The sequence below is a fragment of the Sitodiplosis mosellana genome, unplaced genomic scaffold, assembly GCF_009176505.1.
Source record: "Sitodiplosis mosellana isolate CC-2019 unplaced genomic scaffold, AAFC_SMos_1.0 Smas_scaffold_6099, whole genome shotgun sequence".
NCBI classification, from domain to species: Eukaryota; Metazoa; Arthropoda; class Insecta; order Diptera; family Cecidomyiidae; genus Sitodiplosis; species Sitodiplosis mosellana.
This window is the reverse complement of record NW_022601340.1, coordinates 556,799-583,789: the sequence shown is the minus strand read 5'-3', so window position 1 is coordinate 583,789 and position 26,991 is coordinate 556,799. Positions and strand designations below refer to the sequence as shown.

Below are 26,991 nucleotides of genomic sequence, written 5' to 3'. Positions count from 1 at the left end.
TGACAATATATGCAGGTAACCACCGAAATTCATAATCTTATCTATATTTCCATTAAAGCGATTTTACAAGAGGCTATAAACATTTTACCGTTTGTACTATTTTGTGTCGTTTGTTTTCTTAACGATTTATCATATTCAATTACGCACACATTGTATTCAATCGCATAACAACACTGCGCCTGTGTCACCGGCACACATATACCTAGGCTCTGTTAACGATAACGAAAGAGAAAAAAAAAACGCCGGGAAACAATGAAAGAATCGCGATTTTATTTTCATAGATAATTCAAATTCCACTTTTGATAAAGTCACAAAGGCGAATGGCGCGCGCTATTCACACCAATTCAATGCTGAACGAAAATTGATTGTGTGTACTTTTTATTTTATTTCTCCCTTGACGCTTTCCTGTGTGAGAAATTGTGAGTGAGTCGCCGAGACTGTGTCTGTCTGTCTATCAGTTTATGATTGTGGTTGCAATGATGCAACTTGAACGATTTGTCACGTAGATATTTGGAAAAAAACAAAAAAACAAATCAAAATAATCGCGCGGCGAAAATATACCAAGTGATTGTCCGGCCTGGCCATGAGAAAGAGATTTATCAGCTGATTAGTGTTCAATTGCCCATTTTCGGTCAGAGATTGTTTTCTGGGTATTGTTTTTAAACGATTCAGACTGTGATTAAACCAAAGCAAACAACAATAGCAGAAAATAAAATCGATGATTTGATTAAAGCCCACATAAGAACGACGTGATTTAATTGTATTTTTTTTCCTCGGGTGTGATACAGAACGGATTAAATTCTTCAAAACCAAGCAACAAACAATCAGTTCAAAAAAACAATCATTTTCTGGAAACAGTCAGTTGTGACAAGATCAAAGCACCGTAAAAATGGATATCGGCGTCGATTTGCAGCTACAAATTTTCATTTTGGCCGGAGTGTTTGCATTCATTTTTATAATCATCATCTTTTTCCTGGCCGGCATTTGTGGTCAAATATCGAAAATCAAGCGACAACAGCGTAAACTCCACTTCGATAACATGGGTCCAATTACGTAATTCTTTTTTTTTTGCAGATAAAAACAGTGTACAAACCAAAAAATTTCTAAAATATTTTTTTTCTATTTTAGTGGATACGATAACTATGCATTTACGTCGCGCAACATCCAGCCAGATGAAGAGCTAGGCCGTCGTGGTTTCACCATGTACGATCCATACCGAAATAACAATCAAACCGCTCCGAACGTGTGAGTTTTGTCACCAAAATGTAACATCTCTCCTTTATCGCAATTTTTGCAAAAAAATGCTTCTTTTTTTCTCTTTAAATCATTCCTGCGCCCTTTTGTTCCTTCTGATATAATCATTTTCAATTGCTTTACCGATTTTTTTATCTTTTGCTTCGCATTTTCCTAACGCGCTTTGCTTCCATTCCGAAATTTCTGTCCATAAATTCCCATTGTTTTGAGCTCGAATCGATTCTTTGTAGTCATCAAAACTCGAACACCGCCCAATTATCGAAGACAGTCGAACTAACACAGCAAAATCATGTGGCTGAATTGGCGATCACGGGTGAAGGAAGCCGTGATGCAACATCGGATTATTCAATTGCAAACACCGAAACCGTCGTTATGACCGGCAATGATGTTGAAATGAAAATTAAAACCACCTATCCACCGGAGTTCCGTGGCGTTCCACCGCCGCCAGCATTCGTCAATCGCTTTGATATTGCCAACGAACCAAATACATCTAGCACCAAACCAACCGAAGATCGTCAATAAATTCGAATAAACCCAAATTTTGGAAAGGAAAACAAAACCCAGTCATGTTTCTTGTAATATTTTTTTTAGTAATACATTTTTATTGAAAATCGAAATATATTTTTACCGGAAAATAAAAAAAGGAAAAAATTACAATTGAAACCGTGAAACACAACAATGATATCATAGTGTCAACAAATAAATCACTATAAATCATATGATTCACACGTAATTTCATTGTAAATCATTGTTTGTTTTTCTTCCACTTCGAGTAAGCTTGGCTATTTCGAAATATTTTCACAAGATGTCATCACAAATGCTGACCGTCCTCCATTTGTTAGGCAATTTCATGAATATTCTTCAACATCGACGAGAGTAGTGAATGCACTTTGACACATGAAACGTCACATTATTTTCTCATTTCAGTCACACACAAACAAAAGACATTCGAAGTTGATTTCACAACCAATTATTGTTTAGATCGCTAAAAGCAAGGTTTTTTTCTTTTTTTGTTTGTTTGTTTTTGACTTGTGTTCAATATTTTTATCGAAGAAAAAACTGTTCCGAACAATTTCGAATTCAAGGAGTGATCCGTTTCCAAAATAATAGCCAAACTATTTGTCGTCTTACGTTTAAAATCGTTCAGTAGCAAGTAGCCAAGAAGCATCAAAATGGGTAAAGCTGAGGCTGGCACGCCAAAGTATTTGGCCAATAAAATGAAGGCGAAGGGATTGCAAAAGTTGCGATGGTACTGTCAGATGTGTCAAAAACAGTGCCGTGACGAGAACGGTTTCAAGTGTCATACGCAAAGTGAGTCGCATCAACGCCAATTGTTGCTTTTTGCCGACAATTCCAACAAATACATCTACAGTTTCTCGAAGGAGTTTTCCGATGGCTACGTAGAGCTGTTGCGTCGTCGTTTCGGCACAAAGCGTGTATCGGCCAATAAAATCTATCAGGAGTATATTGCCGATAAGGATCACTTGCACATGAACGCTACGAAATGGCTTACGCTATCCGATTATGTGAAGCATTTGGGCAGAGAGGGTGTTTGCACGGTGGATGAAACGGAAAAGGGTTGGTTTGTTACGTATATCGATCGCAGTCCCGAAGTATTGGAGCGCCAAGCCAAAGCTGCACGCAAAGAGAAGCAAGAAAAAGACGATGAAGATCGCCACATGGAGTACATTCAAAAGCAAGTGGAAAAGAATGCACAAAAAGCCAAAACCGTCGAATACACCGAAATGAAGCGTGAAAACGAGGATGAGAAAATCAAATTGTCCATCAAAACGAATAAGGTGAAAGTTGAACTGCCAACCCAAAATGGTTTGGATGAGAAAAAACCAGCGGAAAGTGCTAAATCAAAAGACGATGCGGACATTTTTGTCAAGCCAAGTACAAGCATGGCGCCAAGCAAAAAGGTTGAAAGCAGTAGTAGCCGTAAGCGCAGCGCACTCGACGACATCATCAAAATGGAAGAAACGAAAAAAGAGAAAATCAATCGTAAAGATTATTGGTTAGCCGAAGGTATCGTTGTGAAAATCATTACGAAATCTCTGGGCGACAAATTTTACAAACAAAAAGGCGTTGTGCTGGAAGTTATCGACCGATATGGTGGCAAAATAAAACTGTTGGATTCTGGTGAAAAAGTGAAATTGGATCAGGCACACTGCGAAACAGTCATTCCAACGGTTGGAAAACTAGTTAAGGTATTGAATGGTGGATATCGCGGATACACGGCCATCCTAAAGGAAATTGATATCGACAACTATTGCGTTAGCATCGAAATTGCCTCTGGACTACTCAAAGGTCGGCTAGTACATAACGTTCAATATGAAGATATTAGCAAAATTCACTATGATTAAGAGGTTTTTTTTCTCTGTGAAATATTGATTGTAACTGATAGACGTAGGCGAGATTTAAATAAAAGAAAATAACAAAATAGGAAATTAAATTGTAAAAAGATCGAGAATTATTTTGACGAAAATAAAGAAAAATAAATGAATGAATCGATTGTGTTTTGTATGTAACACTCTAATTTTATTCCATTCATTGGCCACTAAAATTTGAACACACTCAGCCGTTGGGTGACGTCTCAATCAGAGATTCATGACGATTTTTACGAGTAGAATGTCACCTTTTGAATAAGGGCCCAAGAGAATGGCACTATTGGGCACTAAAAATCCTTGACTTGTGTTGGCAAATTCATGGGAAATCAAATCGTTTGTTGGAGTCACCTACAATATTCAGAACATTTCAGGATTATTCACTTGAAAACATAGGCAATTTTTCATTACAAAGAAAGTATGGTAAAGAATTGCTATTGAATTGCTCACTTGATCAAGAATGGCGATTTTGTGTTTGAACTCGAATTTTGTTTGAATTTTTTTGAATAAATCTCCCGTTTTCAAGATGATATTTGATTTATCCGCACCCTTTCCAGATGACACTTGTTCCAATTGCAAGTACAAATAATCTCGGCTCAAATGGTTCAGTGTGGCTGTAACGCGTAAGAAAAGACCGGAAATCGAGAATATCGGACTGCTTATGGTTGATATGTTTGATTTCAATTTCTCCGAAAAATGCTCAATTTTCCAATAGTACGTGAAAATCTGTAGATCGGCCCCGAGCTGAATTGTATTATTCAATTTATTTATTTCAAATTCACGCGGTCCGGTTTTAGTTCTGAAAATGAATAATTACCACGATATTAGAAAAAGAAAATTCCAACAAATGTCAAAACCAAAATTGGCCTGTCATTACTTTTGATTGGATTTGCTTCTGTCATGCGGTTTCTTCTGTACTGGCTTGAATTCTAGTTGCCTTTCGGTTGGTAAAACGGTTACTTCTGTCGATTCTTGAATTGTGGTCGCCTCTTTTTGGTTCGGAGCATCAGTGGACGGTGCCGACGTTCCCACAGCAAATGGGCTTTCATTTTGAATTTCATTCGATTGATGTGAACCGATTTCCGATACTTTCGAACTCTTCTCAGATGGCGAAAATTGCGTTGACTTTACAACATTCGTTGAGTTCGTTGACGGCGATGGCAATGGCTGATAGAGGTGGGGCTGTGGCTGAGCGAAATAATGCTGCTGATACAGTGGTGGCAGTAATAGATTTATCATGCTTCTCAGGTGATTTATTTCAGTTAGCAATCGATACTCCAAATTGCCAAATGCACGACTTAAGTGTTCTGCGACCAATTTTTGAAATAAGTTGAAAGAATTTGAAAGAAGATTTAAAATTTTTTTTAAAAAAATAGAGAAAAAATAAGAGAAGTTGTGAAAATTGAAGAAGCAAACATTGAAAAATTCCAAAAAAAAAAATCTCAAAGTCCGAGGACCTGTGCTTCATTGAGCAAAAATTCAAATAAACTTCAGTCAACAATTTACCTGTTCCGCAGAATCCTTCAAGTTTTCGTGAAACACTCGCCTCCGCACTAGCCCGAACATCTCCCGAAATGAGAGTGCATTCTGCGCGCTGTGTTTCGATTGGATTATAGCCAAAATTGGCGTCTAGAAAATACAAACAATTTCATCGATTTTTTTTTTAAACAAAAAAATGCAATTCATTCAGTATGCATTAGCTAAATTTTGTTTACACACATTCAAAAAATTGGTTTCTGTTTTTATTTTGTTCGGAATTTGAGATATGTTACACATTATGCGTTCTCTACTCTCTAATTAAGTAATGTAATCGGCCTTCAGTTGGTACTTGTTCAAAATTATAGTTGAATGGAAATACAAACGAAAAACACAAGAGCGGAAATCTGAAGTGGTTTTAGTTGGCTATAAATATCCTCAATCATATCGAAACAAAAACCGAATGCCTGAATTATGATGAAAATATGAAATGAAAATAATAACACACTCCTATAGAAGCGTTTTTATTCCAGTCACACATACATACATACACACACACACACACACACACACACACACACACACACACACACACACCACAAATTTCGTTCGAATGAAATTCTCCCGTTGAATATTTTGAAAATTTCGACACGTGTCTTTGGGAACAGAAATTTGATTTTTAAGTTTTTTTCAATTTTTTCCATACAAAAACTATCTGAACGAAGCAATTACATCCAATAACTTTTCTAATATTTCGATACTCCGCCCTATTTTGAAATATTTCGAAGCTCATTTATCCAAAACTGATACGTTTAGTTCTTCGAAAGCAAAAATTCTTCAGAAAACACGCTTAGTTCCTCTTAAAATGCAAAATTATCCATCCGATTTACCTGTGTTTTCAGCCAATGCTGAGCGAATTGTTGATGCGAAATAAAACATAAATAAACCAATCAAATACAGTTTAACCATAGCAGAAACAGTGTTGTTCCAATCGTTTTTTGTTGATCTGAATGTGTTTCCTTGTTTTTACCCAAAACAGTTGTTGTCTTGGCCCGTTGAATTGTTCACAAATACTGACGCTGCTGTTCATTTCTACGTTTGAATGAAGCGCTCATTTCACATCAAACGAATGATTCGTGTGTAATTTTTGGCTTGGTGCTTCCTTTATGCTTGAGATTTCGGCTTGAATATCTGTTTATTTTTACGAAAGGAGCGTTTTGATTGTACAAAAATGCGAGTGTACAACAGCACGAACATTAATTACGGAGGCGCAAAGAACTTTGTAGTGGCATAAACCGACAAGTAATTATAAAATCCGATCAGATTTCAAGAAGCACGTTCGGATCAAATTATGCACTAGCCACATCAAGCCACTTTTTTTTTCTTCGACGATTCATATATTAATTAATACACATGCAAAGCAGTCGAGAGCTAAAAATATCAAATCAGGAAATGGAAAAAATAAATGAAAACTAAATAAAAGTCAAGTCGTCAATGATTTCATTTGTTTAATTGTTTGTTATGGTTGTTGTTGTTTTTGTTTTTAAATTCTTTTATTTGTTTCAATTGCGTTGATATAGTTATGTGTCTGTTAATCAACTATGCGGAAAAAAAAATCTCTTTCTAAATACAAAGACTCAAGTGTAAATTCAACGGAAAAAAAGTTGGAAATTAAAAGTTAAAAATAGATTTAAAAAAAAAAATATTATAAAAGAAGAAAAATCTTTATTCATACGATTATTTTCGTCTGGATGAATCGCTGGCTGTGGGGGGCGGTGGCGGTCCTCGTTTGTGTAGCTCTTCCAAGTAATTCATCAAAATATGCGAACGGTCGTACTGTATGTGATCCAATATGAGGAATCTGTGCGAAGAGGAATGAGATGATTAGTAAAAGAAGGGTCATCGAATGTTGTCATCATCTTGTGTTTTTGGTTACCTTTTATCATTTTTCAAAATATCCTCAATTTCCTTCAAATGTAGCGGATTCTCTTTGACTGTTTCGAAACTTTTGTACGTAATAAGTTTGCATTCCTGTAGCAGTTCTTTGAATGCGACTTTGGCTTCGGTGGTCTTATCGCGTATATACTCTCTAAATTCACGTTCGCATTTTTCGCTGCTATTGTATTTCAAGTAGCGTGGATCATCGCGTATTTGCTTTTTAACATCCTTCCACGATGCGGTCAGTTCGAGTGTGAGTTCGTCAAGCATTTCACGGAATTTGTCACGTTTCTTTTTACCCAATTGCAAGATGTGATCGTTGAAAATACGCTCACGATTCTCTCGATCCAGTAGCTCAACGGATTCCCAACGACTATCTTTACGCAATATTTTTTTTACCTCTTTCCATGTGAGATCAGGATTACGCACCAAATCGGCAAGCAATGCGTTGAAATGCCGTATCGCCTCGTCACGTTTGTGATGTTCACGTTCTTTGTGTAGATTACGCAAATGACCAGCCAGCTGCTGTTGCACTTCCTTCTCACGCTCCACAATTGCACGCATCTGACGATCACACTCCTTCTGATGCTTGTCCGATTCATCTTCTGACGATGACGATTGATGCTCACCATCCTCCTGTGAAGCGACATTAAATACGAAATCGATTAAATCAAATTCTGAATGGAACATTGATTGCATTCGATTCATCCTTACCTGATCGTCTTTATCAGACTCGTTGCGACTGGATTTATCCTCATCTTTGCTGGTATTTTGTTTTTCCTTACTCTTACCATCTTTACCTTTTTCGCGTCGATCCTTATCGCGATGCTTGTCTTTGTCCTTCTCCTTTTCCCTCTCCTTGTCCTTGTCTTTGTCCTTTTTCTCCTTGCGATCGCGTTCCTTATCCTTTTGCTTGCGTTTCTCTTCCTTCAAAATTTTGCAATAGTCATGGAAATAGTCTTCGCGCAGCATTGAACTCTCCACCGCTCGATATCGTTTGTCACCATCGATGACTTTCTTAACATCGGCCCAACGGCTGTGACGAGTAATCTCGCTGCATTCCCGCAACAATGCTAGAAAATCCTTACGAATCTACATTTTTGTTTGTGTGTGTTTGTTTGTTTTTGTTTCAAATTGTGATTCGCCCCCAAAATAGAACATTACATGGAATTTTTACATGTTTGAAATATATGTAAATGTTTTAGAACATTTTTTTTTGTGTTTTTTTTTTTGACAAGCCAGAGACAAACCATTCGCAACAAGGTGGATGGGCGCAGCACGGTGGAGGAAAGAGAGAGAGAGAGAGAAAAAAATAACAGAGAAAAATATAGAAAAAAAATTATTAGTCAAATCATCATAATGGTTATTGCAGTAAAAATATAGAAAATTTCGTTTTTTTGCAAAAAAAAACTTAATTCGAAAAATCAAACTTATTCGCTAGCTTATTTCTAATATATCAACTTATAGTGAGTGTTTATATTCTTATAAAATTCAATTTGATCGAAACTCATATATAGAAATGATTATTTTGAGATAAAAAAAAAGATTGGGATTCATTATTTAGTTTCGAGCATTTTCGTTTCGTTTCTTTTTTGTTGCTGAAAAAATTAGAAGAAAAGAAGTATTAAAAAATTAGCTGAAATTAAATGGTTTTGGATTAGAACATTACTAAGATGGTCTTAGTTAATTTCCACGTTTGGCTATTCATTTCATGAGTTGTTGTTATTGGTTTGTTTTTTTGTGTGTGTGTGTGAACATTTTCGTATTAAATGGTCACTGTTTGTACATACGATTTAATATAGGTTGGATCAGACGTACAAACGACGTAAATGACAATTGACATAAAAAGTTTGCGCTTTGGCCAACTTCTATTTCGATTGCACACGTAAAACCAAAACAATGACACCATTTTTGCTCACTAATTTTTCATTTAAATAAATTGGTTTGTTTGGTTGGTTTGTTTTACTAGTAATTGAGGAGTCGGCCAAACACAAATACCATGGATGCGTTATGGGTTTGTTTGTGTGTATGTGTTTATGTGTGTATGCGTGTGTATTCGATCGACATATTTTTTTTCTAAGGGGGGACCTCTGTCTGCTCATGATGATGGAATTCAGGGTGCAGCAGCACGATGCACACAACGATCGACAATCAAACGCCAATAAATTCGAGAACAATTTTATTTTTTCACATTTTCCGTACACACCTTTGTCTCTTGTCTGGTTTGGTGGATCATTTAAAATTACAAAACTATATCATATCTAAATCTACACTTTTTGTGAAATTTTGATGTTTTTTTTTTTCTCATTGTTTTGTTATTTTCTTCAATTGTCATTTCTATTTCACTAGGTTCAGATGAATTTAGAAAAACTGCACTGTGTTTCTATCATTTTGAAATGCAGAAGAAATCAAGTTTTGTCTATCAAAGGAATTATCGACAAAAAAATTTGGTCGGTCGCACTCACGTTATTAATCAAATTCAATTTAGCAAATTGCTAAATTTCTGCAAAAAGCCGCCAAAATGTTCTATAGTTGTAATATTTTTTTTGTTGTTGTTGTTGTTGCTTCTTTGTACATTGTTTGAAATTTCATTTTTATTCTTCTGTTTTTTGGTTGGTTGGTTTTGCAAATTTTGTTCATTTGTTGAAAACAAAACAAAAATACACTCACACATTGCTCACAAAATGATATCACTTGTGTATGGATCAAGGCCAATGAATAAATCTATTCTTACAAGGAGATTTGCCTCAAAAAAATTCGGTTCTGTTTTAATTTATGAATTTTGGATTATTTTATATAATTTCCACTAACTAATAATGTGTGATTTTGGTTGGGTATGTTTTTTTTTTTCGTTATAAAAAATAAATAATATAATTTGGAATTTGAGGATATTTATTGCGTATACTAACCGTTTCTTTCTTCTGGATCTTTTCGTCCTTCTCGCGACGACGCATCTCTACAATATACTCATTGAACAATGATTCGCGTTCGCGCATCTTTTCGATGCCTTTGAATTTTTCATCTTTGCCATACTTTTGGGCAAAATCAGAAAATGATGATCTGAATGGTGGAAGACAAACAAGTGGATTAGCAATCATAATTTATAGGCTAACAAATTGGATAATTTGAAATTTTTAAATTTTTTTGGCTACTACATACTTTCCATGTAGATTGGCGGCTTCCATTAAGCTACGGAAATCGTCACGTTTCTGTCGCATCTTATTTCTCTTTTCGCGTCGCTCCTCTTCGGCCCGTTCTTTCACATACTTTTCGAAGACTTGTTTTCGTTCACGTGACGTTAGCAACAGATACCGTGGATCAAATACGATTTTATGCAATTCTTTCTCCCACGTACTGAAGGCGGATACCTAAAATCAGCAAATTCAATTATTAAATGGTGTCAAGATAGAACAAAAGAAATTAAAAAAAAAAACCAGAGTAATCTCCTTACATCTTTCTCTTTCAACATATCTTTGAATTGTTTTACACGAGTTTCAAGCGGAACAAGGGCTCGTTCTCTGGCTGCCCGCACTTCGGCTTCGATTGCCGCCTCTTTGCCAATGTCATTTTTTTTGTCGCCAATCGGTTTTGTGGCATTCGTTGCAGGCGTTGTTGTCGCTGTGGCGGGTGCATTTGTACTTTCGGCGGACGTTGTTGTTTCCACTAATTTGGGCTTCTTGTTCGGCACCTCATTCTCACCACTCGATTCGGATTCAGATCGTTTGGTGGCTGCGGTTGAGTCTTCCGTTGTCGTTGCATCAGGTGTTGCTGAAAATATGGAATATTTGGAATGGATAATGCACAACGTGTACTGTAATAGATCTCATTCAGACTAAAAAGAACAGATAATCAGGAAAATGGTTCAAGAAGTGCTCAATTTGATATCAAAACGATAAAAAAAATCGTTGAGAAAATATAAAATGGTTTACTTTAAACGCGCCTGATTATTGTATTATGCCCAAAATGTAATTGGACGATAATTTACGATGCTAAATGATTATAGTATGGAAATAATAAGGGCATGATTCACTCACCAGATGGTGTCGCTGAAACGGCTTTATCCACATCAGCTCTACCAACGAGATCTTCTGGCCGCTCCCAAACTGATGTTCGCGTCGAGGGATTATAGAAGAATACACGACCGTCGCCTGTCCACACGACACACCAGGGTGTGCCAGCAATTGGCGTCGATGATATGGGACGACTTTTATCTTGTGGTTTTGCCGGCGCTTGTTTCGCCTTTTCCTCTTCTTCTTTCTTCTTTTTCGTTGCTTCTTCCTTTTTCTTCTTTTCCAGTTTCGCTTCTTCGCTTTCTTCCGGCTTTTTGTCCGGCTTAAAGTTCATTGCATCAAATGGAACATTCGAGACGATTGGTTGTGCGTGCATCGCTGGATTGCCCATGCCTGGTGGCATCATTCCAGGTGCTCCCATCGGTGGGAATGGTTGTGGATGCCCTGACATTCGAGCGGCTGTATGAAAGTAAAGTAGAAATAGACCATCATTAATGACTCAATGATGCATTAAACAAACGCAATTACCTTCCAAATCTTTTAAAGGTTGTGGTTTTTCCCACACACTCTCGCCACGAATTGCATGATAGTAATATGGGCGACCATCTGGAGCTCGATGTTCACTCCATTCCGCGGCTCGTGCTAAAATCTGTAAATTTAGGATTGAAATTTTCATTTAATTTTTCAATCGACATTTCCAAATAGCGGAAAAAACAAAACATTGCAAGCAATGTTGTATCATAGTTAGTTTACCTGCGGATCGACCATTCGCGATTTATCGTTTCCGATTTGTGGTATCGGCTGTTGCCAAGGCATTGGATTCCATGGATTCGGTGGATACATGTAATTTGGCGGCGGCATTCCAAAACCGGTGAACGGTGGTGGTGTGTTGAACTGTTGCATCGGTGGCGGTGCTTGGTTCTGCATTGGCATATTCATTAACGGTTGAACAGCAGGGGTTTGTTGTGGTGGTGGCTGTGTTGTTGTTGTGGAATTCAGATTTGGACTGGGCTGATCACCTTTCGTTGATTCATTTGGTGTTGATCCCGAAGATGCATCCATATTCGCCTGCCCATTTGACTCACTTTTATTATCGCCATTCAATTGAACAGTCTCTGACTCCGAACTGTCGGCATTCGCTTGATTTCCACCCGTTCCAGGTGTATTTTCTTGCAGCGTCGTTTGAGTCAATTGAGAGTCTGGCTGTTGTTGCTACACACACAAATGAAGAAAACAAATGAAATCATTGAATTTTGGGTCATCTTTCCATCGCATCAATGAGATTGATTACAGTTGATCACAAAGCAAACATCCAAGTTCTTTTTTTTTAGCTTTTTCGAAAGCAAGATTGAAATCAATTACTACTTACATCTGGTTGTTGTTGCTGCTGCTGCTGTATTTTGGCTGCTTGCATAGCTTCTACCTCATTTTGGCCCATAATCTTGACGGAATGGCCTTCAGGACGAGTCCATGTCGTTTCACGTGTAATTGCATTGTAATAGTATGATTTTCCTTCATCGGTTTTGGTTTCGACCCACAGTTCGACTTGATTGAAATTATTTCGCTGCAATGAGTCAATCAATTGGAATTTCAATCAATTCATTTCCATTGAAATTGATCGTTATATCGGCTACATACCTGATGAAATGGGGCATTTTGTTGATCGCCTTGTTGATTGCCTTGTTGATTGCCAAACCCCATATGGGAATTGCCATACATCGGCGGTCCATTCCAATTTGGATCGAAATTGCCGGAATTCGGAAATCGAGCACCACCACGACCACCTCGGAAGTACTGTGGTCCTCCTCGGCCTCGAATCTGTTGTCCCATTTGATTTGGCCCAAAACCGCCACGACCTCTGAACCGTGGTGACGTTGCGCCGGCATTCCATCGCCCTCTAAATATACAAACACAAACATTCAAACACTCAATATCTGCGCATTTTTAATTTATTCGATCGAATCAGATGCGATCAGGGTACAGATTGTGAAAAAAAACACCACCTTACAAATTACTACCGAAGTGTGCCCACAAGTATATGAATAAATTTAATGTAAAATGAAAAAAAAGCTCGAAATAATATTCACCTGAATCCACCACGATTAGCCGCCTGAAAACGTTGCTCGAAACCGTCGTCATTGTCAGCATTGTCAAAATCGGCGGAATTTTGAGCCGAATCATCAAAAAATTCATCGTCTGTATTCATCATTTTCTCCGATGCGTCCATATTTATGGATGAATCAATCGTTGCAGTGCCTTCATTGCTATTTGTTTCCATGGTATCGATGATAATATTTTTTTAAACGTTTGTTTTTTTTTTTATTTGTATATTACTTAATGAGTACACACAGGAAATTTCATATAAAGAAAACACTTTGCGATTGACGTTAGGTGCGCACGAATGAGAGATAGCAAGACACTGGCAATTCGAAAAGAAGAAGCACGAAATTCTTCGACCAAATTCAAAACTGTCGTCAAATATATTAAAACTATTCTCTATGCACCGAATGAAAAAAAAAAAACAGAAACCAAAATGCGATTTATTTGCAAATGCACGTTTTTACACGCTCTAACACATCGATTTTTCGGTGTTTGAACGTGTTTTCTTCTCTCTGTCCCTCTCGTTTTTTCCTCTCTCGCTTTCTCCAAGTGTTGTTGTTTATTTTGTTATCGGTTTACTATTTGGTCGAAAATGCTAATTTAGAGTTTAGTGGTTCGCAGCGCAATGGTGGTATGCAACGAAAAATTGTTTGTGTAATTACTTCATATACACTTGTACGATGAAAATTAAAATGAAAACCAATTGAGCATTAAATCAAAGAGATCCTTTCCAATATATGGAGATTTATGCAAAAGAGCAAATTAATTCAAAAAAGTTCCAATCGATTTTAGTCCGTCCAATGTAAAATCATATTCAATTCGAAGTAAGGTTTTCTTTTACGCGAGAAAAAAAATTGTGTGTGTTGCGGCTTTCAGCTCTTAGATACCCCACAAACTAACACACAAAATGTATTCTCTTCTGTCGTATGCGATGATGGCGACCAAATTAACTGTCAAAAATATCCCGGCGAATTCGCCCGACATATATATAGTAGATGCGTACGATAACGCTTGTGCCGATTGTGAGTCGACAGCAAAACCCTTTCGACGCAAGTGGAAATAATGCAGAAAAGAAACGGTTTAATTTTTTTCTTTCTTTCAAAAACATTATTTTTCTTCTTTTCTTTATTGCCAAAAAACTTAAAAATATTTTATGCAAACGATATAAATTCCGATGGATTTTTTCTTCTTTTTTGCATGGTTTTTCCCTCGCTGTTGATTCTGTTTACTCTGTGATTTTTTCGTGAAGGATCAAAATGTGTGGAGAATTTTTTTTTTATACATCTTCTTGCTTACATGCTTCCAATACCGCACCCGTATAACCATGGTCCCAGTAATGTTCGACTTGATGCTTTTGAAAAAATTCACGTGCCATTTTCTCCATTGGGAATAGTTTGAATTTCATTTCACCGAAATGGCGACGTGCACTAGTGCCTTCCCACACCTGAACGCATGAATTTGGCACCTCATTTCCATCGGCATTTTTAACCATATCCTCATCCCATTTGATACGGTGCATCATGAGACGACGATATTTTTTTTGTTGCTTTGGCCCACCTTCGACAACGACAACGCAACAATCACGAAACAGTACAACAACGCCGGTCATCATTAATTGCTTGGCATTTTGTTCAACTTTGAATTTTTTGCTGTGGAATGTGTTGAGCTCACGGATGCGATACACAGCCACCGATACACCGCAAGACACATCCTCTTTGACTTTGCGTATTTTTTTCTCTCGTTTCTGTTCGGCCGTCAATTTTCGCGCATTATTCGCATCCTCGTGGGCTTTTTGACGTTTGGCCATCTGTTCACGCACATGCGATTCAATTTTCGTTGGATCTTGGACGGCTTCATTGCCCAGAGCTCGCATCAAATTGGCTATTCGTAGCTTTGGTTCGGGCGGTGGTATCAAACCCAATCGAATCTTTTCCTGTTCTTCCTTCCATGCCTCACGCCGATTCTGTCGTCGCAATTTCTTTTGCTCGGCTTTGGTCAGGAACACCGGTAAATAGACTTGTTTTATTGGTTCATCTGAGAAAAAAAAAACAAAGCAAACATTTTCATTAGATTAGAGATCAAAATAGGTAAGACATAACTATGAACACTGAATTAAAATCCAAATTCAAAACTTACTTGGCGGTTTCATTTGCGTCGGATGTTCGATAAGGTTTGTAATGGCTGATTCACGGATCGCAATATTGTCACCGTCCATAGTCTTCAGATCGTTGGACAGAATGACTGAATCCCACCATTCCATTTGTGGCACATCTTCGGCGTGTGAATCTTGTTTCGGTGCGATTAATGCCAGCTTTGTGGCTGAGCTAATGCCCGTTTTGCGTGCAATTTGCGAAATTTCATTCTGTAATTTCTCGAGCTGTGCCTTCATGCGCATCTTTTCGGCCATTTGTTGAAATTTACCCGGCTCATGGAAGCGAAGCGAACGTTTCGATCGCAGTGCCGGTTTGGCGGCAATTCGTTCATCGAAGAATTTTAGCGATTGATCCTCCTGTTGGCGTTCAGTGGACAGAGTGGTTTTGTTGAATGTTTCCTTTTTCTTGGCCCGAATATTGGCTTTAAGTGTGGGTGCTAGTGTCGGTATGCTGATCGCTCGTCCGCTATTATCAACCGTACGACCCTGTTCGTCGAGAATCAGTGGCTTTGGTTTTTCCTGCACGGGTGGTATAATCGCACTCATGCCAATGCCCGACAATTTGGCCTTGATTTGTGCTTGTAACATGGCAATCTTTTTGGCGCGTTCAACATCCTCTTGGTTTGCCGGATCCTTTGGCAAAGTGCTCAGTGCTTTTTTACGCTCTTCAATTTCACGCTGTGCATTTGCCATCATCATGCTAATCTGTTGCGATGTTAGGCTCTTTGCATCGGCGGCTGCCGCTGGTGCTACACCCGTCGGCAGCGTCGCCGGAATTGCAGCTACTGATGGTGGTTGTGCTGGCTTTGCATTTGACACTTCATTTGTCTCATATCCCGTTCGAATTTTCTTTATTACTTTGTCATCGGCATCGTCATTGCCGCGTTTATTTAACTTTGACGAACTTTTTCGCCGTTCCATCAAATCCTCCAATTTGTCATACAATCGGCTAGCTTTCTTACTATCAATCCAATGGCTCAGTTTCTCTGTTGCTCGTTTCCGATCATAGCCACTGTATAAGCACTTTTCCAATGTCGTCAACACATCCGAATGATTGTCCGACACTTTTTCAGCAACAATTCGCTCCAAATCAGGTCGCAACGATTCAATTTCACGTTGCGTCAAGTGTGACATTTTTCAATCGATCACTTCCAGCTTCTAAATCAAACAAATTCCCAACTAAATCCTAGAAACTAGTCTAAACGTTTACTTTTCGTTGGATGTTTTGAATGAATTTTTGGGGTTATGTATCTCGCCGTATAAATGTATACACCTTTTTCAAGCGATATTCGTTTCAAATGCACCGAATTATCTAGCAAACTCACAACCGTTTCGTTTTATTTATTCACAACTGCACAGCATTTTGACGTGAATTTCCATGAAAAGCGCTGAAAAATGGTTGGTAAATCACACGGTACAACCTAAATCCTCTGCATTCTTTGATGTGTTACAGTGTTTTAGTATTTTCGCTGCCGAAATTGTGACAGTGAGGACTGTCAAATCGACGAGAGCTATACAACCGTCGTCGATTATCACCAACCACTCGCTCAACGTAAATTCAAATACAATTGGCGCGAAAGTTGAAGTGTTGCGAATTGAACATTTCAAATTCCATGCGATACATTTACCTTCGATCTCAGAAGCCAATCACCTTTGAACATTATTCTCTCTTTTTTGTCTGAGTTTTCAAGAATGAAAACTGTGCAATTCTTGAGACATTCAACCGTGAAAAGGGAGTAAAAGGCGAATTCGCTGCGATTGAATTGCGAATATCGATTGCACATGACACATGGCAACATTTCGCCGAAACAACGACGTTGCGAATTGTATGTGCGATTGACGTAGAATGCTTTACACTCACACCCGTACCGAGTGACACGAGGCATCGCGGCCACCATTTGTTGATGATTGTGTGTGTGCGCGAATTTATTCGTCATCACAACACACACCCGAGGGCATTGAAACCATTCATCTCTGTCGGGCATAAAATACTCTGGTAACACTCAACCGCAGCACACCATTCTCAGACGAAAGAGACTGACGTATTTTGTCTCGTTTCTGACAATCGTAGGATTTTTGGTTCTCTCTCTCTCTGTGTGTGTGTGTGAGCGTGTGGTTGTATGAATACCACAAATACAATTGTGTTTGTTACATCAATGTAAATGTTGTATTCGTCCGCACAGCAGCAGTAGAAAAATCTTTCATTCGGCACACATGGGCACATGAATGAACATTGTGTTTGAAAAATCTCCCCATGTATTCAGTGTAGAAAAAAAAAACGCAAAAAAAAGAACGAAACACAAGTAAGGCCATTTAGTGTGATTTTTCTCTCTCCAATATTCAATTCATGTGCACATTCGTCATTGCGTGATTGCAATTTTCGATCGATTTGGTTTTTGATTAGTTTGCAAATTCATTGAGGATACTAATATATCCGTTTCAACGTTGTCGTGAAATTTCTCTCTATCTTGGTGGTGTGTGGAATTTTTTTTTCTTTCGTTCTCGTTGTTCCTCTCCGTGTGGGGTTCGTGAACGACAAACAACGGTGTGACAAGGATAGACGGAACTACAGGCGCGCGGTGTGAAACGAGAACGAAACGATAACCGAAGAAAAAAAAATCCGTCTCCATTTCTCCTGTATGTGTGTATGGTAAGCCCCCATCGACCATAAGTTATTCAATTTCAAAGCAAGCAAATTTGATACAGAGAGTGCCAACATTTACGCATCTATGACGATGAGAAGCGTGTGAGTGTGAGTGAATGTAGAATGCAAGGAAAGTGAAGAAAGAATTGTGCCACTGCCATATAGAAAAATTCTAATTGTTACGTACATATACACATCACATCAACCATATTGGAGTAGAGCGAGAGTGGTGGTGGATCGCACATTGGCGCACAAGTGAACTGACGATAGAGAAAAAAAAAACCGCGGACAAATCGAAAAAAAGAAAAAGAAGAAGACAGAGAGCTTAGCGTAAATGAGACACATTACAATCGAATAAAAGAAGAAACGAATGTAAAGTAATTCATGAACAAGAAGAACGAAGACATCAAACGAGCGCAAAACAGAGATACCAATACAACGGGGACGTGGAGTGTACAGAGAGTTCTTCGTATTGAAAGAATAACGTTAGTGTCTCAAAAGTCGTCATATTGAATCGTGCGATTCACGCACACAGTGAACTACAGAAAAGAGAAAGAAACACACGCACACAGAACAAGTCGAGATTCGGAGTGCATGTGAATTCGGCTCCCCCCATATGTGTATGTGTGTCTGTATGTGTATATGGTGAACAGTGAGTGCTTTTTTTTGTCAGAGTAAATTCTCAATAAGTGTGTAAAAACGTCGTCACTAAAGGTGGACACGCAGTCATAAACCATAGTGCGATATCACCGTTTCGTCTATTTTATTTCATTTTATATTTTATACATACATCAAAAAGAAGAAGATAAGAAGAAGAAGAAGAAAAAACGCGACACACAGCACTGACACATTGTGGAACTGGCAACAGATCGGAGGAAAAAAGAAGAAAAAAACGAGGCGAAATACGGATTTTTCCACCGTTCTTCATTACTTTTTTTTGGCTCATTTTTTTATGGTGCGATACAAATTTGATAAATAATTTAGATATTTCTTTTTTGTCTTATTCGTTCTTCAAACGAAATCGATTCAGGCCAGTGCTTATTCAACGAAAGAAGAAGAAAAATAATTCCCGTTTTCATATTTTCATTCATTGTTCAACCTGGTGATTAGCAGTCAGTTTGGATTTGTTTGTTAGCCTTCTTTGAACATTTCATTGAGTGGTGTAATTGCAATTTACGTTGAGTGTGTGCGTGTGTGTTTTGTTTGGCCAGATAGATTGGGTCGAGGTATGCATATACGAATTCAGTCTTTGATGACACAGTGAGAAATGAAAGTAATGTTGATGGGAGATTTTTTTTTCAGTAGGAAATTCCAATGGCAGTGCATTAGTTAAATGTTTTCAGGTGCGCGCGCGAAACAGTGCTGTTTAATGTTTCATATATACACGGACACACACACACACACACGCAAAAAAGTAATAGTGGGCAAATTGCAACGGGTTTATCATTATCAATATCGTGGTATCGTGTTCGTGTGACGTTTTTACTTCTTGCTTTCTAACTCAAAAATTCATTTCGATTCAGTTTTAGTGTTCATATGTTACCATGGGCCACATTTTATGGAATGATAACAGTGTGTGTATGTCTGTGCGTGTGCCAGTGCGTGCGTGTGTGAGTGATTCAAATAAATGCACATTTCTGACAGATATTCATCGAAAGCATTGTGCCAACCGCTATCAAGTATGTTTTTCTAACATGAAATTCGGCGCAAGCAACTCAATCTTCTGTTTTAGACCAATCGAAACGAAAAGAAAACGGTTGTACTTGCTACAAGTGATGGTGTATATTGGCCGACTAGGCAAGGAAATCACCTTTCGATTTAAACCATAGATTGAAATCGCCCAAATTCCCACTCTCTTCCTCTCTCTCTCTCTCTCTCTCTCTCTCTCTCTCTCTCTCTTTCTCTCTCGCCAAATGGCAAACAGAGTAGAGAATAGACGGCAAATCTATATATCGAAAAGCGAGAAACACAAAATTTTGTGTATTTGGCACACACATGTGTTGAACAGCGGGAGAGAGAGCGCGCGCAAGTAACTTAAACAAATATATCGTAACGCCACGCGTGAACAATAGAAAGAAACGAACGGAGTGAATGACGTCGGCACACGGTGCATGTTGCGCGAGAGAGCCTGAGAGTGGAAGAGCGAGAGAGCAAGAGACACAATAACCGACACCGAGTCGGCGATCTGAGGAATGAGCAAGTAAAAGAGAGTGTACGAGATATCTGCGAAATTTTCGAATCAAACTGGATTTGGTTGGAAAAAATCGGTTTTATTGTTGTTGAATTTTTTTTTCATTCTGTTTCGTTCGTTCGTTCCCTTCACATAGAGTGTATTGACGCATAGATGCGGAATATATTTCTTTTTTTTGCGAGAGAACAAACGAATACACCGAAATGAAACCGAAACGAAATAAAAAGAAGGAAAAAACACACCAACACCGACCGACGAACACGTTTTTCGGTTTTTTTCGACCTTATTTTCAGTAGGTTTATCAAAGTCATTGAATTTTTACCGAGTTCGAGTTTTTTTGCTAACTTCAATTCCACTTTATTCGAATGGAAGCACACGAAACATCTGTACATGACAAACATATCATCGAAAGCGAAAGAATGTGTATCACTTTGTGAAAGTAAAGCGAAAAATGGTTGCCGACTTGATTTAACAATTTCCAATCAGAACTGTGACATTTATCAATTAAAAAGCAGACAATTGCCGTCGATGAACGCCATCGTCTTCGCGCCACTACATACACATCTATATAACCCTCGATATAACATGCAGGCAAAAGTACAAAGAAGAAAAAAAAACGATTCTTCCAGCGAACGAGACACTCAACGAGCATATTTCTTCTTCGTTATGCTGTTGTTGTTGTTTTTTTCTTGTGCTATAAATTATTATCGTTCATCTGTTTGCTTGCAGCACTTGAAATGTGACGAGATATCATCATCGATTCCATTTATGAAACAAACAACATTCTAATTGCATACATACACACACTGTCTCTTTCTCTCTCTCTGCCTTTTTGACTTCGTTGTTACATTGTTTTACATCATTTTGTAATTAGATCCGTTATTACACATTGATTTGAAACACAGCGCGCGCCAAGGATTGCAATAATGTTTGGCCATTCTATTATGCATTGACTCTCTGTATGATTCGCTTCGTTGCCAATATAAAATAATAAGATGCATTTTCCGAATTTCATCACACTGAAATGACTCACACTAATGATATCTTTTTCTCTCTTTCTCTATTTTTCTCTTCGTTTGTTTATTTCTTCGTTTAGCGCAGCCGTTTTTACATTTGAACGATAAGTGAACGAGACGGAGCGCACTGAACTGTAGCCAAGCAGAGAACAGCGACTGAAATATTTCGTGTTGACAGAAGAAAGTTTGAGAAAGTGATTGAATTCGAATCTATCTCTGACAAGACAGACAGGATTCACGTTGGCAAAATCAGCACAATAAAGTGTCCACATTCAGAAAGAAGAAGGAAAAAGCAGGAAATTTTCGTATTCGTTTGTTAGTTTTTTTTTTTTGTGTGTGTGAGAAATAAAATCCGTATAAACCGAAGTAACCACAGCAAAAATGTCAGGCGAAGAAACATCAGCTGATAGAAATGTTGAGATCTGGAAAATCAAAAAACTTATCAAAAGTTTGGAGATGGCTCGAGGGTAAGTTGAGAAAAGTGTAGATTGTATGTGCTGTATGTTATGTGTGTTAAATATGGCATATTTGAAATATGCGGTCGTTTTTATCGTCACAGTGGAGCACATTTTCGGGTTGAATTGAAATGGTTTAGTTTGTATTTTGGTTTTGTTGCCAGATGAAGTTTGCGCATTACAGTGGCACTAAAGTGTGTTCTGTTTGCTCTGTTATGCACTACAATTTAAAACGAATTATATCATTTCGACCGAATGCTGCTGGCGTCCGTCTAGATAGAGTATACGGACGGAGTTGAGTGTGTTTTTGTCTTGTCAGTTTTTATGTACAATGCGGTAAAATTAGACCGAACCAAGGTTGTCCTTCAATAAGCCATTCAATAATTCAATCGAAGTACATCCTAGTCGGAACAGAAAAAAAACGAGAGCCACACAAAGAATGTGTGTCGTGTTCATACAAATGATACACAGGCTCGCGCGGATAATCTAAACAAACGATGAAATTACATGAATGCGCATTCACACAATGGCAACGAACATAACCTCAAAAAATTCAAATGAATTATTGCATGCGTCACACATGACTACCGAATTCCATGTGCACTGATTTTTGTATCTGTTCGTTCTTTTTTTTTGTTTCTCTTTGTTTCAAATTTGCAAATCTTTTTATGGGTGTTTCCCGTTTCGCCACTCACACACACACACACAAGCACACCTTTGATGAAGAATGAAATTTTTATTCAAAATTCGTTTTTTTTTTCTTTTCTTTTTTTCGTCTCTTGCGGTTTTATTTTACAGAAATGGCACCAGTATGATATCGCTCATCATTCCACCGAAGGATCAAATTTCACGTGTTAGCAAAATGTTGGCCGATGAATTTGGTACGGCGTCAAACATTAAGTCACGTGTAAATCGTCTATCTGTGCTTGGTGCCATAACATCGGTACAACATCGACTCAAACTATACACCAAAGTGCCTCCGAATGGTCTAGTTATTTATTGCGGGACAATTGTAACCGAAGAAGGCAAAGAGAAGAAAGTCAACATTGATTTCGAACCATTCAAACCAATTAATACCTCGTTATATCTATGCGATAATAAATTTCACACGGAAGCTCTCACCGCATTGCTGGCCGACGACAATAAATTCGGTTTTATTGTGATGGATGGTAATGGTGCATTGTTTGGTACATTGCAAGGGAATACACGTGAAGTGTTGCACAAATTCACCGTTGATTTGCCGAAAAAGCACGGCCGTGGTGGTCAGTCGGCGTTGCGTTTTGCACGTTTACGTATGGAAAAGCGGCACAATTACGTACGCAAAGTGGCTGAAGTGGCCACACAGCTGTTCATCACAAATGACAAACCCAACATTGCTGGCCTCATTTTGGCCGGTAGCGCCGATTTCAAGACTGAACTCAGTCAATCCGATATGTTTGATCCTGTAAGCAAATCCACATCATCGTCATTTTCTTTCGCATTACACAGCATTTAATTCAATTCAGCCTGGCTAAACCAATTTTCTTCTTCTCTTTTCACAGAGATTGCAATCGAAAATTATCAAATTGGTCGACGTGTCGTACGGTGGTGAAAACGGTTTTAACCAGGCTATCGAATTAGCGGCTGAATCGTTGCAAAATGTCAAATTCATTCAGGAGAAGAAACTTATCGGTCGTTACTTCGATGAAATTTCACAGGTTTGTCTCGTCTCTCTCTCTCTCTCTCTCTCTCTCTCTCTCTCTCTACCTTTCGTTGATTTTGAACCGAGCCATTTTGATGAGATTTATTTGATTTGTTTTTGCTTATTCGTTTTTCTCCCAATATTTTTCCCCCCGCACTTTAGGATACTGGAAAATACTGTTTCGGTGTTGAGGATACGTTGCGAGCGCTGGAACTAGGCTCAGTGGAAACATTGATTTGCTGGGAGAATTTAGACATTCAACGTTACGTATTGAAAAATCACGCAAACTCAATCACAACAACAGTCTTGCATCTAACGCCCGAACAAGAGAAAGACAAAAGCCATTTCACCGACAAAGAGGTGTGTGATTTTAAGTCGATATTTAACAATGATACTGTGGTCAAACCATTACTTTCTCACTTCATGTATTTTTACCAAATCATTCTTCTCGTTTGATTAGAGTGGCGTCGAAATGGAATTAGTTGAATCGCAACCGCTTTTGGAATGGTTGGCCAACAATTACAAAAGCTTTGGTGCTACCCTGGAAATTATCACCGACAAATCACAAGAAGGCAGTCAGTTCGTGCGAGGATTCGGTGGAATCGGGGGTTAGTATTACTCTTTCAATGTCATTTTATGGCTGAAACCATTTGCAAAAGAAATTTGAAGGGGAAAAAACCCAACTGATCATTCTTTAAACTCACACATGATGGAAACATGGAAAATATATGGATTATTGAGTGTTGAACGAGTTTAAAGAAAGGAAAATGTATCAGAAATCATACTATCATAATACTAATCTCTCATATTCTCTTTCGTACATCTCATGCTCTCGCCTTCGGCTGATTGATGGTACGGCATCTACATACTAATCTCACTGGTCTTTCATTCATTTGTTTGTTTTTAATCCGGTTGAATTGAAAAAAAAAAACTAACAAAAAATTACCAAAAAAATTATTGCGTAAAATTGAATCTTAATCAGGCATACTGCGCTACAAAGTTGACTTTCAGTCACTACAGGCTGACGAGCTCTTGGACGACGTTGATTTAGACGACTACTAAATAAGTTTCATTTAAATAGACCAAAACTAAAAGAAAGAAAAACCAACACTTAATCGGATTCGTTGATCATTCGCGAATTGGTTAACACACAAAAAAATTCTCCCCTCCCCCCAGAAAAAAGAGAATGAACAAAAATAAAACACATTTTACAAATTAATAATTTTGAAAGTAACAAAACAATAAATAAATGAAGATATAAATGAATTTATCATAATCACAAAAGATTAATTGAAAAAAAGAGTCTAGATACTGTTTTCCGTATAAATGTTCAACAACAACAACAACAACAACAACAACAACAACCAAATACAAAAAATTATATAATAAACAGTAAACGAAAAGAAATAAGTTCATCCAGCTAATTGTCATGATTAAAAAAAAAACTAAATGTTTGTAAATGTGTGCGCCCGTGAAATAAAATATAGCAAATAATTTGAATTGTAAAATTCCAAAAGAAAAATCCGCATGGAAATTAGTAGAAAACGCAGAAAATCAAGTAAAAACCAATAACAACAACAACACTCAAACACAAATACACAATTCGTGCGATTTTGTATATATAAAAAAAAATAGTAAAACTTTTCGTAAAACACGATGAAACATTCCAAGAGAAAATAAATCGATTGAAAGACTCGACTAGAACTGGCATTTAACAATTTAATTCGCAAAATTTGACACTTAAAGAAAGACTAAACCATACGCAGTTCAACTAAACTACTTGCGGGTTTCGCCGCCAACACACGATATTATTTCAATTTATCAAATTGAAAATTACTCAAAATGACAACAACAGAAAAACAAATTGCTCGTATTTTCTTCGAAAATTGATTATTGTGAAAATAATGACATTCCGGAAAACGAATGACAGTATCGTTATTATTGAATTGAAAAAAAAATATGAAAGTAATTGAATGAGACACAATTAAATCAAATTAATTGCGATAAATTGACAAAAACATAAATAAATGATGAAATTGAATGAATGAAAGCAAATCCAGGGACATTTAGTACTACGGCACTCCAACACTTTTCGTTCTAACAATGCTTAACATTAAAGAAACCCCTAACAAACACAGACAAGTCTAACTCTTACCATCGTACGTTTAAGGTATTTCAAACAAAAACAAATGCGATCAACACATTTTTTTCTCTTGCCGTAGAATTTTTATGTTTTACCGTTGAAAATGGCCTTTTTTTTAGTTTTCGTCACTGTGTGCAATTTTGGTCCAATTGATTTTGATTTTAAATCGTAGTTGAATTTGTGTTTTCATCGAATGATGAAGGCATTTTGCATGCTTTTCTTTTTTTCGATTTTTTTTTTCTTCAAAATGGTCGAATAAAAAGCGATGTTTTTATTTGGATTGTTGGGCTATCAGCTGTTTATTTTCTTATTTTTTTCATTTTTGTTTTTATTTCGGTTTGACTTGAATCTGCATCGTTTGAATTGACGAAGCATCAACATTTGGCATATTTTTCGTAGCATTTTCTTTCGTTCCCTTAATCTGATCTCATTAGTTAGTTGTATTTTTTTTATTATTGTAGACTTTGCGTTGTGCATAAATCTACGGTTGAATTACACATTTTTTCAATATTTTTTTCTTTTCTTTTTATTCAACCAAATTTCATTTGTTCTCAAAAAGAAAAAAAATTCCATTTATTCTCAAAAAAAAAATTCAACATATTTTCTTTACAATTTATTTCTCAATTTTTTTTTTCTCGTAATTTTCACCGTATTTTTTTCTAGCTTGATTAAGTCAAGACATTAGAATTAAAATCTATTTTATTATCGTTTGAAATTGTTTTTTTTTTTTTCAAAATAATTTTGCCATCAAAATATCGAATCTCATCTAATCGCTGTCTTTCCATTTTTGCAGGTGTTTTACGCTATAAGGTAGATTTCCAAAGTATGCAGCTGGATGACATCGACAATGAGGACTTTGACCTGGACGATTATTAAGTTGTGCGTTAAACTATTCAAACGAAAACGGCAACAAAACTATCTGCTAAACCCAACACCAACATCAACAACAACAACAAGAATATAAAATAATCATTTAAAACAAAAAAGCAACCAACATCTATCGTTTTAAACGAAATAAAAAGTCATCAGGTTGAAAGGGGGGCGCACACACTTGTGTCGATAATTAGAAAATTTAAATAGCAAACAAACAAACAAAAATCAAGCTTTTTGACAACAAATCAAACATAGGCCATTTACATCGAAATGCGCGATATTTCGACATTTTTATGCGCGCACACACACATACCCACACAAACGCGTATTGACTTGTTCCTTCAGCTTTCATCGTCAGCAGAGACTTCCATCCAAATCATCTAAGTACACAATGCCTTGGATCGATGATAAAAGCGTGAAATAAAAACAAAAACGAATAAGAATGAACAATATTTTCAATAAAACTACATCAATCTATTATGCAATGCTTTGGCGCATCCGACACCAACTAAAAAATACATCAAAATGATGCGAATCGGCCACTGTCGCCACCAACATCATTTCAACAGCAACAGCAGCAGCACTGTGACTTCAATAACAACAACAACTACAATAACACAAAAAATAGTCGAATCGAAAGAGTTTAATAAACATCCATCGTCACAGATAAA

General features: G+C 37.4%; 5 protein-coding genes across 28 annotated transcripts; 2 read left to right on the top strand and 3 right to left on the bottom strand.

Moving 5' to 3' along the window:
- LOC129573542 (DNA/RNA-binding protein KIN17) lies at positions 1-3,761 on the top strand. Of its 5 annotated transcripts, none has more exons than XM_055454170.1 (4): positions 1-15; positions 789-1,053; positions 1,129-1,245; positions 1,485-3,761. In XM_055454170.1, exon 4 carries the CDS (start codon positions 2,427-2,429, stop codon positions 3,618-3,620), a length of 1,194 nt encoding a protein of 397 aa, XP_055310145.1. In that variant the 5' UTR covers positions 1-15; positions 789-1,053; positions 1,129-1,245; positions 1,485-2,426; the 3' UTR covers positions 3,621-3,761. The 5 variants fall into 5 exon arrangements, with proteins under 5 accessions (XP_055310145.1, XP_055310142.1, XP_055310146.1 ...); XM_055454171.1 differs by lacking the exon at positions 1-15 and adding an exon at positions 405-419; XM_055454169.1 differs by lacking the exon at positions 1-15 and adding an exon at positions 426-631.
- On the bottom strand, positions 3,761-6,141 carry LOC129573543 (uncharacterized). The gene is made up of 5 exons (XM_055454173.1): positions 6,008-6,141; positions 5,148-5,270; positions 4,519-4,948; positions 4,092-4,440; positions 3,761-3,992 (listed from the first exon to the last, which is right to left on the bottom strand). The coding sequence occupies exons 1-5, from the start codon at positions 6,084-6,086 to the stop codon at positions 3,855-3,857; spliced, it is 1,119 nt and encodes a 372-aa protein (XP_055310148.1). The 5' UTR covers positions 6,087-6,141; the 3' UTR covers positions 3,761-3,854.
- Positions 6,142-6,304: 163 nt separating this feature from the next.
- LOC129573538 (transcription elongation regulator 1) lies at positions 6,305-14,128 on the bottom strand. 4 transcript variants are annotated; one of them, XM_055454149.1, is made up of 13 exons: positions 13,153-14,090; positions 12,704-12,962; positions 12,435-12,629; positions 11,819-12,277; positions 11,594-11,714; positions 11,090-11,524; positions 10,507-10,823; positions 10,215-10,423; positions 9,965-10,115; positions 7,770-8,147; positions 7,054-7,691; positions 6,853-6,978; positions 6,305-6,548 (listed from the first exon to the last, which is right to left on the bottom strand). In XM_055454149.1, exons 1-12 carry the CDS (start codon positions 13,341-13,343, stop codon positions 6,855-6,857), a joined length of 3,477 nt encoding a protein of 1,158 aa, XP_055310124.1. In that variant the 5' UTR covers positions 13,344-14,090; the 3' UTR covers positions 6,305-6,548; positions 6,853-6,854. The 4 variants fall into 4 exon arrangements, with proteins under 4 accessions (XP_055310124.1, XP_055310121.1, XP_055310123.1 ...); XM_055454146.1 differs by having other exon boundaries at positions 6,326-6,548; positions 7,054-8,147; positions 13,153-14,128; XM_055454148.1 differs by lacking the exon at positions 6,305-6,548 and having other exon boundaries at positions 6,609-6,978; positions 13,153-14,103.
- A 147-nt stretch (positions 14,129-14,275) lies between these two features.
- LOC129573539 (U4/U6 small nuclear ribonucleoprotein Prp3) lies at positions 14,276-16,864 on the bottom strand. Its single transcript, XM_055454150.1, has 2 exons — positions 15,302-16,864; positions 14,276-15,199 (listed from the first exon to the last, which is right to left on the bottom strand). The coding sequence occupies exons 1-2, from the start codon at positions 16,449-16,451 to the stop codon at positions 14,442-14,444; spliced, it is 1,908 nt and encodes a 635-aa protein (XP_055310125.1). The 5' UTR covers positions 16,452-16,864; the 3' UTR covers positions 14,276-14,441.
- A 401-nt stretch (positions 16,865-17,265) lies between these two features.
- On the top strand, positions 17,266-26,991 carry LOC129573540 (eukaryotic peptide chain release factor subunit 1). Of its 17 annotated transcripts, none has more exons than XR_008688601.1 (8): positions 17,348-17,967; positions 21,254-21,635; positions 22,422-23,067; positions 23,165-23,320; positions 23,467-23,664; positions 23,765-23,912; positions 24,287-25,474; positions 26,241-26,413. XR_008688601.1 is itself a non-coding variant. In XM_055454152.1 (7 exons), the coding sequence occupies exons 2-7, from the start codon at positions 21,550-21,552 to the stop codon at positions 26,321-26,323; spliced, it is 1,317 nt and encodes a 438-aa protein (XP_055310127.1). In that variant the 5' UTR covers positions 17,266-17,967; positions 21,249-21,549; the 3' UTR covers positions 26,324-26,991. The 17 variants fall into 17 exon arrangements, 14 of the variants coding, with proteins under 14 accessions (XP_055310127.1, XP_055310126.1, XP_055310129.1 ...); XR_008688602.1 differs by having other exon boundaries at positions 17,446-17,967; positions 21,249-21,635; XR_008688603.1 differs by lacking the exon at positions 17,348-17,967 and adding an exon at positions 20,892-21,111 and having other exon boundaries at positions 21,249-21,635.